The 14,924-nt window shown below is 48.8% G+C and overlaps 1 protein-coding gene across 5 annotated transcripts in view; it reads left to right on the top strand.

Moving 5' to 3' along the window:
• LPP (LIM domain containing preferred translocation partner in lipoma) overlaps nucleotides 1–14,924 on the top strand; it is a 277,203-nt gene that overhangs the window by 162,035 nt on the left and 100,244 nt on the right. For all 5 annotated transcript variants that reach the window (XM_060274249.2, XM_060274252.2, XM_060274253.2 and 2 more), the window contains exon 5: nucleotides 2,281–2,403. In XM_060274249.2, coding sequence (XP_060130232.2) covers nucleotides 2,281–2,403 — 123 coding nt within the window. The remainder of the gene's footprint in view (nucleotides 1–2,280; nucleotides 2,404–14,924) is intronic.

Raw genomic sequence — 14,924 nt, 5'->3', positions numbered from 1 at the left:
ACAGATCCTGAAGCTGAGGCTCCAATACTTTGGCCACCTCATGAGAAGAGAAGAATCATTGGAAAAGACCCTGATGTTGGGAAAGATGGAGGGCACAAGGAGAAGGGGACGACAGAGGATGAGATGGTTGGACAGTGTTCTCGAAGCTACGAACATGAGTTTGACCAAACTGCGGGAGGCAGTGCAAGACAGGAGTGCCTGGCGTGCTCTGGTCCATGGGGTCACGAAGAGTCGGACACGACTAAACAACAACAAGCAAACATATGGAGGAGAAGGCTCTCAAGGACTACTAGACACAATGGCTGTATTTACTCTCTACTATCTGAGGCATGCATGGGCAGAAGAAGGCGTCCATTTGTGCTGCTGCAGACGCGCCCTGGCATTTCTCATCTCTGTGCTCCTCCCAGCGGTCATTCCTTCTCTGGTCACTGCTATGGATGCACAACGTGACCGCCTGTCTCCGGACAAAGCAATGTCAATCCATAAAACACTGCTAACAAACCAACATTTGGGGACCCGCTTTAGTGCATGCGATGAAGAGGAGATTTGCTGCATATTTGCGTGCTGAGAAGGAAGCCAGGGGAGCAGGGAGGGAGGCATGGCTGCCGCTGCCCTTTAAAAATGGGGACACGATCCCTCTTGAGTCAACTCAGAGAACGTACCCAAGTCACCCTGCTAACCAGGAGAATAGGGATTCCTCTCGATTGAGCCAGGCCTGAAATGCCATTTGCTGAGAAGCCCAAGAGGAGCTTTGCTTCCAGACTGCTTCCTTCCCTTTCTCTGCTATCCTCATTTTTTTCCAATAATTTATTATTATTGGGGAATTACATAACCCATCACTGTCTCGACAGTGGTTGTAAATAGACGCTTCGTTACCTGAGATCCAAAGGGCCTTGGTGGAACGGTTGGGCAAGGGTGTGCATCTCAGGGAAGTTTCTCCCCCACCTCTCCCCCCTGCTGCCCAACAGCAGCTTCTATTGCCACCCAACAAGCCAGATTTCATCATAATTTATTATTTATACCCCGCCCAACTGGCTGAGTTTCCCCAGCCACTCTGGGCGGCTCCCAAGAGAATTAAAAGCAGAATAAAACATTAGACATTAAAAACTTCCCTAAACAGGCTTCAGATGTCTTCTAAAAGTCAGATAGTTGTTTATTTCCTTGACATCTGATGGGAGGGCGTTCCACAGGGCGGGTGCCACTACCGAGAAGGCCCTCTGCCTGGTTCCCTGTAACTTTGCTTCTTGCAGTAAGGGAACCACCAGAAGGCCCTCGGAGCTGGACCTCAGTGTCTGGGCTGAACGATGGGGGTGGAGACGCTCCTTCAGGTCTACTGGACCGAGGCCGTTTAGGGCTTTAAAGGTCAGCACCAACACTTTGAATTGTGCTCGGAAACGTACTGGGAGCCAATGTAGGTCTTTCAGGACCGGTGTTATGTGGTCTTGGCAGCCGCTCCCAGTCACCAGTCTAGCTGCCGCATTCTGGATTAGTTGCAGTTTCCAGGTCACCTTCAAAGGTAGCCCCACATAGAGCGCATTGTAGTCCAAGCGAGAGATAACCAGAGCATGCACCGTTCTGGTGAGACAGTCCGCAGGCAGGTAGGGTCTCAGCCTGCGTACCAGATGGAGCTGATAACAGCTGCCCTGGACACAGAATGGACCTGCGCCTCCATGGACAGCTGTGAGTCCAAAATGACTCCCAGGCTGCGCACCTGGTCCTTCAGGGGCACAGTTGCCCCATTCAGGACCAGGGAGTCCTCCACCCCCGCCCGACCCCTGTCCCCCACAAACAGTACTCATGTCTTGTCAGGATTCAACCTCCACATAATTTGTCAACATAATTTGTATTACTTTTTTATATATATTTTCCCCGTGCCCCCCCCTCACTCTTTGAAGCACCCATTTCAGTCACATCAGTATTATCGCCACCCTTTCCTCCTGCCAGGCCCAGAGCAAGAATGGTTGTTTTTTTTGGGGGGGGGGAGCACAGTGCAAAGGCAGACACACTACAGTTCCTATCTCCTCATATATCTATCTAATTTTGACATAAAATAAAAAAATCCTTCCAGTAGCAAACCAACACAGCTACCTATCTGTAATAAATTTTGACATGGTCAGGTGAAAGAAGAGAACTTCCCCCAAAATGGGCTGTGCAGAGGACTCCACATAAATTCACCTCTGGGTCCACCTGTCGATTCCTCATTTTCCCCACCCTTAATGCCAAATGGTTTCTCCACAGCATTCCTTCATTTATTTGTGTGTTCCTTTCCTCTTCTTCTAGGTCAGCGCTGGCGGCAAGACCCTGGAGGAGAGGCGTTCCAGTCTGGACGCGGAAATCGACTCCTTGACCAGCATCCTGGCCGACCTGGAGAACAGCTCGCCTTACAAGCCGCGGACACAACAGGTCAGAGTTGGGGAGAGATGGCAAAGGGACACAGGGCTCAGCGGCTGCCCTCAGCCTCTTCTCTTGGACGGAGGCTTGAGGTGGGGGCCGTACGGTGGTGCTTGCTGCCTGTTGCGTTCAAAACAGACCGTGAAAAAGTGCCACTATGTTTTTTATTTTTCATAAATACCGCTTAGAGCAGGCATCCCCAAACTGCAGCCCTCCAGATGTTTTGGCCTACAACTCCCATGATCCCTCGCTAACAGGACCAATGGTTGGGGAAGATGGGAATTGTAGTTCAAAACATCTGGAGGGCCGAAGTTTGGGGATGCCTGGCTTAGAGCACCCTGGCTCCTACCGTATTGGTGTTCCATGCCTCTATTGTGTTAGCAAACTGTCTTGAGAATGATGCACGCCACTAGCGTGGAGCTGCAGGTGAAAGACAAGCTTTCCTTGGAGGTTTTTAAGCAGAAGTTGGATGGCCCTTTAGCTGAGATTCCTGCATTGCAAGGGGTTCGACTAGATGACCCCTGAGGCCCCTCAAGCTCTGATTCTATGATTCTGCGAATGCTTGCAGGCCAGGGTGATAGTAGCAGGTGCAGTCTTGTTTCCCCTCAACATTTAAGTCAGGCATCCCCAAACTGTGGCCCTCCAGATGTTTTGAACTACAATTCCCATCATCCCTGACCACTGGTCCTGTTAGCTAGGGATCATGGGAGTTGTAGGCCAAAACATCTGGAGGGCTGCAGTTTGGGGATGCCTGATTTAAGTGGTATGCACAGAGCTTCTGCACAGATATCTGTGAAGAGAAAGCAGGAAATTTGCTGAAGAAGAAGAAGAAGAAGAAGAAGAAGAAGAAGAAGAAGAAGAAGAAGAAGAAGAAGAAGAAGAAGAAGAAGAAGAAGAAGAAGAAGAAGAAGAAGCAACAGCCTCTCTTTATCACTGTGCCAGAGAATCTTTCCCTTCTGACTGCCACTGTCTCTCTTGCGATCTGAACTTCAAATTGTGTTGTCTCTCCCCACCCTCTTTGTTGTCTAATCCCCCAGGCTGAAAATGCTCTGCAAACAGCTCTGCTATCAGCAGGGTGGCTGCGTCAGCACCGTGGGGTGAAACTGGGGTGAAGTGGGTGGCAGGGATGAGTCACACAGGAAGCCAGGGCTTCGGAAGAGCAGTTTTCTGTTTGTGCACCCAGAAGGAAAGTGGAAGGGGCTGCCCTGGAGGGATGGGACTCTCCTGGAGGAGGAGGAGAAATAATAATAATAATAATAATAATAATAATAATAATAATAATAATATATTATTTATACCCCACCCATCTGGCTGGGTTCCCCCAGCCACTGGGTTCCCCCAGGCACAGGCAGAGTTGAAAGCAAAAGATTTGGCTTCAGCACAAATGGTTTGCACAGTTTTTTCTGATGTAATAATAATAATAATAATAATAATAATAATAATAATAATAATTAATAATTAATAATTAATTATTTATACCCCGCCCATCTGGCCGGGTTCCCCCAGCCACTCTGGGCGGCTTCCAACAAAATATTAAAATACAGAAATCCATCAAACATTAAAAGCTTCCCTAAACAGGGCTGCCTCCAGATGTCTCCTAAAAGTCTGGTAGTTGTTTTTCTCTTTGACATCTGATGGGAGGGCGTTCCACAGGGCGGGTGCCACTACCAAGAAGGCCCTCTGCCTGGTTCCCTGTAACTTGGCTTCTTGCAGAGAGGGAACCGCCAGAAGGCCCTCGGCGCTGGACCTCAGTGTCCGGGCAGAACGATGGGGGAGGAGATGCTGAAGAAGAAGGAGGAGGAGGAAGCTCTCTCCCCTAACGCTAGGATTTTTGGGTACCCAATGAAGCTGAATTTGGGAGATGCAGCATGGATAAAATAATGTCCTTCTTCGTTAAACTGTGGAACTCACTCCCACAGGAGGCAGTGAGATGGCTTTAAAAGAGGATTGGGCAACTTCACAGAGGAGGAGAGAATTATCGATGGCAACTAGCCAGGATTGCTATGCTCTGCCTCCACAGTGGGGGCACAAAAAGGGGGGACCCCCATCGCATGAAAATATACACAAGTGTGGAGGGGAAACAGGGGTTCAGGCCCAGGTAAGGTGCAATATGAAGTATAATATATAAAGGGAGTAAGGTTCAATAAATGTACCTGCAATTACAATACATACCATATTTTCCCTTGTATAAGTCGCCCCCATGTATAAGACGCCCAGAGTTGTTGAGCTTTTGGGGGGGGGGATTGCCGAAATTGCGTTGCTGCCTCTCGTCTGTCCCTTCACCAGCACAAGCCACAAGCTGCCAATCGCCCGCCCAATTGCCACAGCGTCTGCCAATCAACATCAGCCATTGCCGCAGCGACCAATGACACGCCCAGTAGCCACTGGCAGCTACGGCAGCAACCAATCCAACGTCCACCCTATGCGCTATGTATGAGACGACCCCCACTTTTTGCAGCATAATTTTAAAAGAGAAAAACCTAGTCTTATACACGGAAAAGTGTGGTACACCCTGCTTTAGGAATGCCTTGATAAATGCCCTTCCGGTGGAACATCACCATCAGAAAAAGCGCAGGGACAACAGCATATAATTTTTCGCCATTTGGTGATTGAAACCTGGCCCGTACAACAGAATCAGTACTCTTAAGACAAGAAATTAAGCTCATTCATCTCTTCGTCACAATTGCACCGCGTGGGCTGAGTGCTTCCTTTGATTTGGGTTGCTTCTTGGAACGTCTCTTTAAGAAGCCTCTGTCTTTTCTCCTATATTCACTATAAATGCTCACTAGATGGCTCCCTCTATGCTGTGCCGTCCAGTTTGCAGCTGGAACCTCCCTTGCACTCGTTGTGGGACCTTACTAACCTGACAAGAGTGAGTCAGCATGCTCATGGCCTCAGAAAGTTTGTTTCTTACCGTTTGCCTTGGGTTGCTGTTGTGTTTCTTTGCGTTCTCAGCTGAAGAAGGAGTTTCTCTCCGAAACTGGGATTACCGGGCTCCAATCCTTTTGCCAAAACTGCTCTGCCACTTCCAGGAAATTTCCTGCAGCAGAGATTTTTTTGGGTGGGGAATCATTGTAGCTTTGGACTTACAATAACTCCGGATTAGCCTGTGCACTGTGTGTTTTGTAATTGCGGGTACATTTGTTGAACCTGATTTGCTTTATGTATTAGATTTATATCGTCCCTTAACCTTGGCCTGAACCCCTGCTTTTCCCACTTGCGTGTATCCACATTTGGAAGCAGCTTCTGAATACCAGTTGTGGGAAACCACAGCAATCCAGCTGTTTTGGGCTACCTCTCCCATCAGCCTCAGGCAAAAAAGCAAAGAAAACAGTTTCATTTGCTATCATTTACTAAGGGGCTTCAAAATATTAATGATTATTATTCAAGTGCCTACAAGGCGTATTAAACGAAATATATACCCGTATATTCCGGCGTACAAGACGACTGGGCGTATAAGGCGACTGACCCCCAACTTTTCCAGTTAAAATATAGAGTTTGAGATATACTGGTTATAAAAGCCATAAGGAGATATACTGGTTTACAAGCCATAAGGAACACCATTTCAGATAAAACCACAGCGGACTTTGCTACCAAACTCTGCCACTTTGTCCTTACCCACAACCACTTCAAATTTGGTGATGACCTGTTCCTCCAGATCAGCGGCACAGCCATGGGCACCCGCATGGCCCCACAGTATGCCAACATCTTCATGGCAGATTTAGAACAACGTTTCCTAAACTCCTACCCACTCAAACCTCTCTTGTACCTGCGATACATTGACGATATTTTTATTATCTGGACACATGGACAACAGACCCTGGAAACCTTCCACCAGACATTCAATGACTTTCACCCCACCATCAACCTAACAATGAACCAATCTATGCAAGAAATACATTTTTGGACACTACTATAAAAATACAGGATGGACGTATAGACACCACCTTATACAGAAAACCAACTGACCGACAAACATATCTACATGCTTCTAGCTACCATCCCAAACATACCAAACAATCCATCGTATACAGCCAGGCCCTACATTACAACCGCATCTGTTCCAACTCTACAGACAGAGAATCTCACCTAAGAGATCTACAGCAAACCTTTTTAGAACTAAAATATCCACCTGATGAAGTTAAACAACAGATCAACAGAGCCAGACAGATACCTAGAGAGAACCTGCTGCAAGACAGACCCAAAAAAGAAAATAACAGAACACCACTAGTCATCACATACAGCTCCCAAGTTAAAACAGTACAACGCATCATCAGAGATCTACAGCCTCTCCTGGACAATGACAGCTCCCTTTCTCAAGCTCTGGGAGGAAGACCTTTCATTGCCTACAGACAGCCACCCAATCTTAAACAACTCCTCACCCACAATAATACAACCACCAGACTTAACATGGACACTGGTACCAGAGCCTGCAATAAACCCAGATGCCAACTTTGCTGCCACATACACCCAGACAACACCATTACTGGCCCCAACAACATCCAACATACCATCTCAGGACTATTTAATTGCTCATCTTCTAACATTGTGTATGCCATCAAATGCCAACAGTGTCCTTCAGCTCTCTATATTGGACAAACAGGCCAAACCCTACGCCAAAGGATAAATGGACATAAATCTGACATCAGGAACCAGAAGACAGAAAAACCAGTAGGAGAACACTTCAATCTCCCAGGACATTCTATACAAGATCTCAAAGTAGCTGTCTTACTACAAAAGAATTTCAGAAATAGACTGGAAAAAGAAGTTACTGAATTACAACTTATCACCAAGCTCAAAACCATGGAGGGACCTGGTTTGAACAGAGATATCGGATTCTTATCTCATTATACATGATAAGCGATCTTCAGCCATCTCAACCCTTGCTTTTTCATGCAAAACCATTTGCAGTCGTTTTCGGTCATCAACAGCTATCAGTCAGTCAATCACCCACTTCCACCACCCTTCTGAGTGATCCCCCCTCCCCTCCCCATCCCCACCCCTCCCCACCCCTTCTCTACATAAGTGCCTGGGGACTTCTATTTCACTGTATCTGAAGAAGTGTGCATGCACACGAAAGCTCATACCAAAATAAAAACTTAGTTGGTCTTTAAGGTGCTACTGAAGGAATTTTTTTATTTTACTTCGACCCAGACCAACACGGCTACCTACCTGTAACCTGAGATATACTCGTCGTATAAGAAATACGACCCAGCGTATAAGACGACCCCCGACTTTTGAGAAGATTTTCCTGGGTTAAAAAGTAGTCTTATACACAGGAATATACTGTATTTAAAAAAAAAACTCGCCTAGCGTACCGGCTGAAAAGCTCGCAGCTGACTTTTTCTCCCATCTCATTTGTATCTACGGAACTCCCTCCCACAAGAAGCAGCAACGCTCACCAGCCTTGGATGGCTTTAAAAGAGGATTGGACAAACTCATAAGGGGGAGAGCGGCTACTAGTCAGGACGGCTTGGCTCGGCTCTGCCTCCGTGGTCGAAGGCAGTGTTGCTTCTGAATAGCAGTTGCTGGAAACCACAGGAAGGGAGAGCGTTCTTGTGTTCGAGTCCTGCTTGTGGACTCTGGTTGGCCACTGTGAGGGCAAGGTGGCCTGATCCCCTTTGGCCCCATCCAGCGGGCTCTCCTTATGTTCTTACCTGGGTGGGGAGAGTTGTCAGGGATCCTGGGAGTTGGTTTCTTGCCAGTTAATCACCCCAGCATAAAACAGTGAGGGTTAGTTTCCGCAGCTATCTCTTGGAAGTCTCCAAATTCGTTTCCTATATTATGTTATGTTACCTCTCTCTTTATATTCTGCCTTTTGGCCCCCAAAGTCCCCCAAGGCGGGTTCACAACGGGCAAACGAATGTGAATCCAAACATGCAAATGGAAAAACAACATGCAACATTTCAAAAGTGGGGGTTCCTTCTGCATCCTTTGCTGTGGCTTGAGGCTCAGGCGGCCTCAGTGGCCCAAAGTGCTTTCCATCGGCTTCAGCTGGTGACCCAGCTGCGCCCCTATCTGGACAGGGGTAGCCTAACTTCTGTTGTCAAGAGTAAGCTCTTGGTTAGATTACTGCAACGTGTTACCTGTGGGGCTGCCTCTGAAGACGCTTCAGAACCTTCAGCTGGTGCAGAATTCGGCAGCCACCGGGGCTGGGAAAGCTAGTGGCCCTTGGTGGATCCAGCAGTCTCCCCCTCTGTAGCCATTTGGCCCAACAGACTGGCCTGATTTCAAGAGTGGGAGGAGTGGGGTTACAATACCATTCCCCTCTCCCTGGTTGGCACACCTGAGGAGGAGCATTTGCACCCCACCTTTCCTCCATACAAGGTGACATCCATCGTTCTCCTCCTCCCACATTTAACCCTCACAACAACCCCGAGAGGTAGGCCAGGCTGAGAGTGAGTGACTGGCCGTCGAGGTCACCCAGTGAGCTTCATGGCTGAGTGAGGATTCGAACCCCAGTCTCGTAGGTCCTAGTCCGGCACTCTAACTGCCACACAACTCTGGTCCTGGTTATATGCCCTCCCCTATCTGGAAGTTCTCCTCTCAATCTCGGACATGCGTTTGGCTAGCGTTGTGATGAAAAGGCACTCTGCATATGCTCGGTAGCGCTGCATTATTCCTTTGTGACCTGGAGCTGTAAATAGGCTCGGGGGCTGAGCTCTGGTGAGCCCCCCCCCCCCAGTGAGGTGGTGCCTCTGTCCTGTGTGGCATGTGAGTGTTTCATGGAGCGGGGGAGAAAGGCAATGCGTTTCATCTGCGGCACTGTTTATCTGCCAGGCCCTGCGCCCTCCTGGCAGGAATAAACACATGATGCGCTTTTAAAGCTCCAGACTGCTTTGGAACAATTGCAAGATGTTCTCAGTACAGAACAGTTTAGCTGTGGGTGGAGGATGCAGCTCTCAGACACTTTGTCAGAGAGCCGTCTGCGCCTCTTCCCTTCCTCTCTCTTCCCTGGGTTTGCTTCTTTTTTTTAAAAAAATAAAACGCCACACACAAAATATATTGATTGCCTTTTGCAGCGCTGGCTGACTGGAACATATTGAGATCTGTTTGCGGATGTCTGGACGTGCCTGTGCTTTCTGTATATATTAAAGTTTCATTGACTTCAAGAGGAGAAACCAAAACTCATTTCATCTCTCTCTCTCTCTCTCTCTCTCTCTCTCTCTCTCTCTCTCTCTCTCTCTCTCTCTCTCTCTGGATGAGAGAGGTGGTAATGCTATGGGAAGATCCCATCCAGAAGGGAGGAAGGGAACGGGCTGGTTTCAGGACACTGCATCTTGTGTTTTTATAGAACCCTAGAATTGTTGACTTTGAGGGGACACCAAGGGTCATCTAGCCCAACCCAACCCCCAATGCAGGCATCTCTGAATTCCTGAGAGATGAGAGTCAACCACCTTCCACAGAACTGCTCTTACCGACAGAAAGTTCTTCCTGTTGTCTAGTTGGAGTTTCTTTTCTTGTAGCTTGAAGCCATTGGTCCTCCCTTCTGGAGCAGCAGCAAACAAGCTTGCTCCATCTTCTGTTTTGCGACAGAAGCAGCGAGCATCTCTGTTCCTTTCTTCTGGTTCCTCCTCCCTCCTTTTATTTTTATTTTTATATAAAAAAAACCGCTTTTAGTAATTTCCAAACAAGACCAATCCCATACCTGAGTTCTGGGGGACCATGACTCAGTAGCAGACAGTTGCTAGAACATCTAAGGATCAGTCACCAGCCACTTAAGGGAGCTCAGCATGCAAGACCTTGGAGAGCGGCTGCTAATCTGAGTAGACAGGGCTAAACTAACTGGACAAAAAGGGGATAAGGCTGCCTTACCAGGCACTTTATTGACCAGAAACCACAGGAAGGGCCATAGGTCTGTGGCAAAGCATCTTCTTTACATACAGAAGGTCCCAGGCTCCGTCCCCGATGGCATTTCCACCCAGGAGGGCCTGAAACTCCAGAGAGCCGCTTCAAGTCAGTGTATGAGCTTGCTGAGCTATGTGGCCCATTGGTCTGACTCTGTATAAGAGCTTCAACCTTGCATGCTGAGCCGGGTTGGTCCTTTCTGCATTTTTCCAAATAGAAGCTAAGCCATGCACTTGTTCTTGTTTAGTCATTTAGTCGTGTCCGACCCTTCGTGACCCCATGGACCAGAGCATGCCAGGCACTCCTGTCTTCCACTGCCTCCCGCACTTTGGTCAGAATCATGTCCGTAGCTTCGAGAACACTGTCCAACCATCTTGTCTTCTGTCGTCCCCTTCTCCTTGTGCCCTCCATCTTTCCCAACATCAGGGCCCTTTCCCGGGAGTCTTCTCTTCTCATGAGGTGGCCAAAGTATTGGAGCCTCAGCTTCAGGATCTGTCCTTCCAGTGAGCACTCAGGGCTGATTTCCTTCAGAATGGATAGGTTTGATCTTCTCGCAGTCCATGGGACTCTCAAGAGTCTCCTCCAGTACCATAATTCTCAATATGCTCTAGGTCTCACCAGTGAGCCTATAGCAGAAGTAGGACTTCAAAAGCACCTGGTCTGCATGAAGAAGTCTTTCCTTTTATCTGTTGAGCTGGAAGGATGGCAACCAAGACGGTCAAGGGTTTGGAAACCAAGCCTGATGATGAACAGTTGAAGGAGCTGGGGATGCTTAGTCTGGAAAAGAGAAAGCTGAGAGGAGATATGAGAGGCATATTGAAGGATGCTCCCATGGAAGAGGGAGCCAGCTTGCTTTCTCCTGCTCTGGAAGGTGGGACTTGAGCCAATGAATTATAATAGAAATTCCAATGAAACACCAGGAAGCGCTTTCTGACAGTGGGAGCCATTTGACTCTCCTTCCTTGGAGGTTTTACAATAGAGGTTGGATGGTCATCAGTCTGGGATGCTTCAGTTGATATTCCTAAATTGCAGGGGTTGAGTTGATGACCCTTGGGGTCCCGTCCTATCTTGGAAGTTTTTAAACAGAGCTTGGCTGGCCATCTTTCAGGGATTCCTACTTTGCCAGTGTCAAGGCTTCAGGGAATCCTAGCCCTCCCATGGTGGGATGCCAAGAAGCTGAAAAACAAGAAACATTCTTACCAAGTAGTTTATTCAATATTCACAGAGAGAGAGACGAAGGAATGTGGTCTCTCTTAGGTAATGGCATTGCTCCAAGTAAAATCCCACTCCCTATACCCCTCTTATTCTACGTCACCCCTGGGCCGGCTGATCTGTGCTTTCTGCCTCTGAGCTTTTTCTTCCACTACTATCAAAGCACGCCCGGTCCTGGGAGAGGGGAGGCGGTCAGGAGTGCTTTCAAGAGACACTGAGTCTGTTAGCTGTCTGTCCTCTAGTGCTTCCTCTTCCTGTTCCTGCTCACCCCTCCCCCCAATATTCCCTAGCTTCTCCCCTCTGCAGCCTCTGAACTATGACCTTCTGCAAACCACTGTTCTAAATCTATACTGTCTCCCTCTTCTCTGGGAAATGCCGGAGGGGGGGGGATGGACTCCACCATTCCTCCTCTTTGGACCAGTCCCTGACAGCAAGTCCTGCATTGCAAGGGGTTGGACTAGATGACCCCCGGGTGCCCTTCCAGCTCTTGTGTTTCTGTGGACCCTTGTCTCCAGCTCCCGCCTGCCTCCTAGCTCATGCCTCTGCTGGCTGCCCCTTCCCCCCCCCCCCCCGTGCTTGCCCTGCCCGCCCCTCCACCTTCTGTCTGTCTGATTTATCTCCCCGCCTGCCCACGCAACATACACACAGCACAAGGAGTTTTACATCTCCAGTACAAAGCTGCAGCGAAGCGACTGACAGCGATGCACAGTATTATGCCTGACCTGACAATTAGGCAGACTTATTACTGTGTCAGCTTGCCAGATGGATCATCTCCGAGGCGGGCAGCACGTTCCGTGTGTGAGCTTATGAATTTGCTGCTTCTTGAGTTATGTTTCAGAAGAAAGAGGGAAGCTGATTGATTTGAACTTAGCTTCCCCCCTCCCCATTGCACTTTCGAGCATGCTCAGTGACAGTGAGGGGCAGCGGAGGAAAACGGAACCCCAGAGTCACCCCGAATCCTAGAGAGCATTGATTTGCGCCTTCAGAAGGTTGAAGAAACAGCTGGGGGGGGGGAGAGAGAGAAGGGAAGGGAAAGGGGCTGATTTTTTAAAGTAAAAATAACTCCTTTATCTCGTCCACTTGAGGGATGCCTGATTTTCACTGGTTTTCTTCAAGCACCAATTCTGATGGGGATCAGGGCTGGAAGTTCAGGAAGAAAACCACCTGTCACAGTGGCCTGACTGGGCTACTTCAGAGTAACGACTCCACACCGCTCTGCATTTTATTCTTTTATTGGTGCTGTGTATTTACAGTGCTAAAGGCAGTGCTATTTACAGAGATACATCTTATCCGTTTTCTTCAGTACCTCCGAATGGAGGTTGGTGCGTTTTCCTCCAGCATAAAAGCTTGGGGAGACCCAGCCTCTTCCCCCGACGTTTCTTGCGCAATTCCGGAGTCGGTGGGATTGGCCTTCCCCCCTTGCTCCCCCCTTCCTGTCCCACCTTGGGCAATGGCTCTGCTACCTTGCCTGAGCCTCGGACACCACTTCCTGCTTCTCCACTTGAGTTGGAACTCTCCCTGCTTTCCCCAGCGCTCGGAGATGGGCTGGAGCTCAAGATGGGAGGGACCTCCCGATATCCCTTGTCCCTCACACCACCCAAGAGAATTGGGCCCTTTTTGCTTGCACCAGTTGCTGTTGTGGCCAGATCTGATTCCAAGGGAACAGGTGGGATTGTTGCACAAGGAGGGATGCCTTTGCCTCCATCGCTTGCAGTGATTGTCTGAAGAAATTGGTGAAGAGCACAAACTCCTGGATCCTTTTGAAATCTCCTGGCCACACCATCTTCTGGGTGGGAGATGCAAAGCTGTTAGCACAAGGGCACCTTCCCATGCTCTCTGACCAGCTTGGACAGCTGCACCCGCCGAAATCATGGGTGGTGGGTAGGAAGGCCCACCCCTTGCAGAAGACCCTCGTGGTTAGGGAGCCCTTGGCAGGGGGCGAGCCTTTTAAAATGGGGAAAGGTGTGGCCTGTTTATCTCAAGAGGTTCCAGTGTCCAGGAGGACTTTCCCCAAGCCACACGAAGCTGCCGTTTGATGGGCAAGTATCTAACAAAAGAATGTAAGCAGAGCCTGCTGGATCAGGCGAAAGGAGGCCCAGCTCATTCAACACCCTGTTCCACAGAGGCCGAACAGATGCCTGCGGAAAACCAGCAAGCAGGATCTGAGCACAAGCGCCCTCTCCGCTTCTGGGGTTTCCAGCAATTGGGATTCAGAAGCGTTGTACTCTCTGAGTCAAACAGAAGGTGTCAAATTTAGATTGGCTTGGAAAGGAACAGAGTCCATTGCTTATCTCTGTGCCCATCCAAGTTGCTCCAAAAATGTGTCTCTTTGTCTCTTTTCTTGGGTTGTAAAGTCTTTTGGTGCTAGAGGAGACTCTTGAGAGTCCCATGGACTGCGAGAAGATCAAACCTATCCATTCGGAAGGAAATCAGCCCTGAGTGCTCCCTGGAAGGACAGATCGTGAAGCTGAGGCTCCAATACTTTGGCCACCTCATGAGAAGAGAAGAATCCTTGGAAAAGACCCCGATGCTGGGGAAGATTGAGGGCACTAGGAGAAGGGGACGTCAGAGGACGAGATGGCTGGACAGTGTTCTCGAAGCTACTAACATGAGTTTGACCAAGCTGCGGGAGGCAGTGCAAGACAGGAGTGCCTGGCGTGCTATGGTCCATGGGGTCACGAAGAGTTGGACACAACTAAACAACAACAACAACGTCTTTTCTATATAGCGGTTACATATGATGGGTGTGAATGTGTATCTTAGAGGAATGAACAGACAACTTGCATATATTAGTGGAAAGCCACCTGCTAAGGCTGCAATCCTAACCTGAGGTGTGCAGAGGGGTGTGAGAGAGGTAAACAGATCAGTGGGGCCAACATCCCATCTATTGTCCTGCCGTTCAGAACAGAAAAATACAAAATGAGAATATAAAATGAGCAATAAAAGAAAAAACAAACCAATAACCCCCGCAAGTACATTTACAAAGCCGTAGAATGTCCATCAGCCAAACGCCTTGTTGAAGAGAGACACTTTGTCTGCTGGCGCCTAAAGATATGTAGCAAAGGTGCCAGGTGAATCTCCCCAAGGAGAGCCTTCCACAAACGGGGGGCCAGCACAGCAAAAACGTGTGGCTGAGACAGCTAAATGCACATAAGGTGCAACCATACTGCATTTTGATACTTTCCCTTCCTTGATATTTTTCCAGAGAAAATTTGAAATTAATATAGAATCTACTCTTCTCCCATAATGTGGCCAGCTCAGTAGCAAGTGAGCAGCTCAGATCTAAATGGCGCTGTGTCAGAAAGGGTGGAGCCCAGCATATAACTCAGCCAACTCCCACTCTCCAACCTCTCCAACCACCAGCCCCTGGCCCTCTGCCGTGAATGCTTTAGTTGACATTCCCATGTTGTGGGGGGTGGACTAGATGACCCTTGGGGGTCCCCTCTAACTCTACAATCCTACAATTCTATGAG

Source organism: Zootoca vivipara, chromosome 5, assembly GCF_965207765.1.
Source record: "Zootoca vivipara chromosome 5, rZooViv2.hap1.1, whole genome shotgun sequence".
Classification (NCBI taxonomy): Eukaryota; Metazoa; Chordata; class Lepidosauria; order Squamata; family Lacertidae; genus Zootoca; species Zootoca vivipara.
Note: the sequence above shows the minus strand (reverse complement) of the source record. Positions and strands in the feature narration are given on the sequence as shown.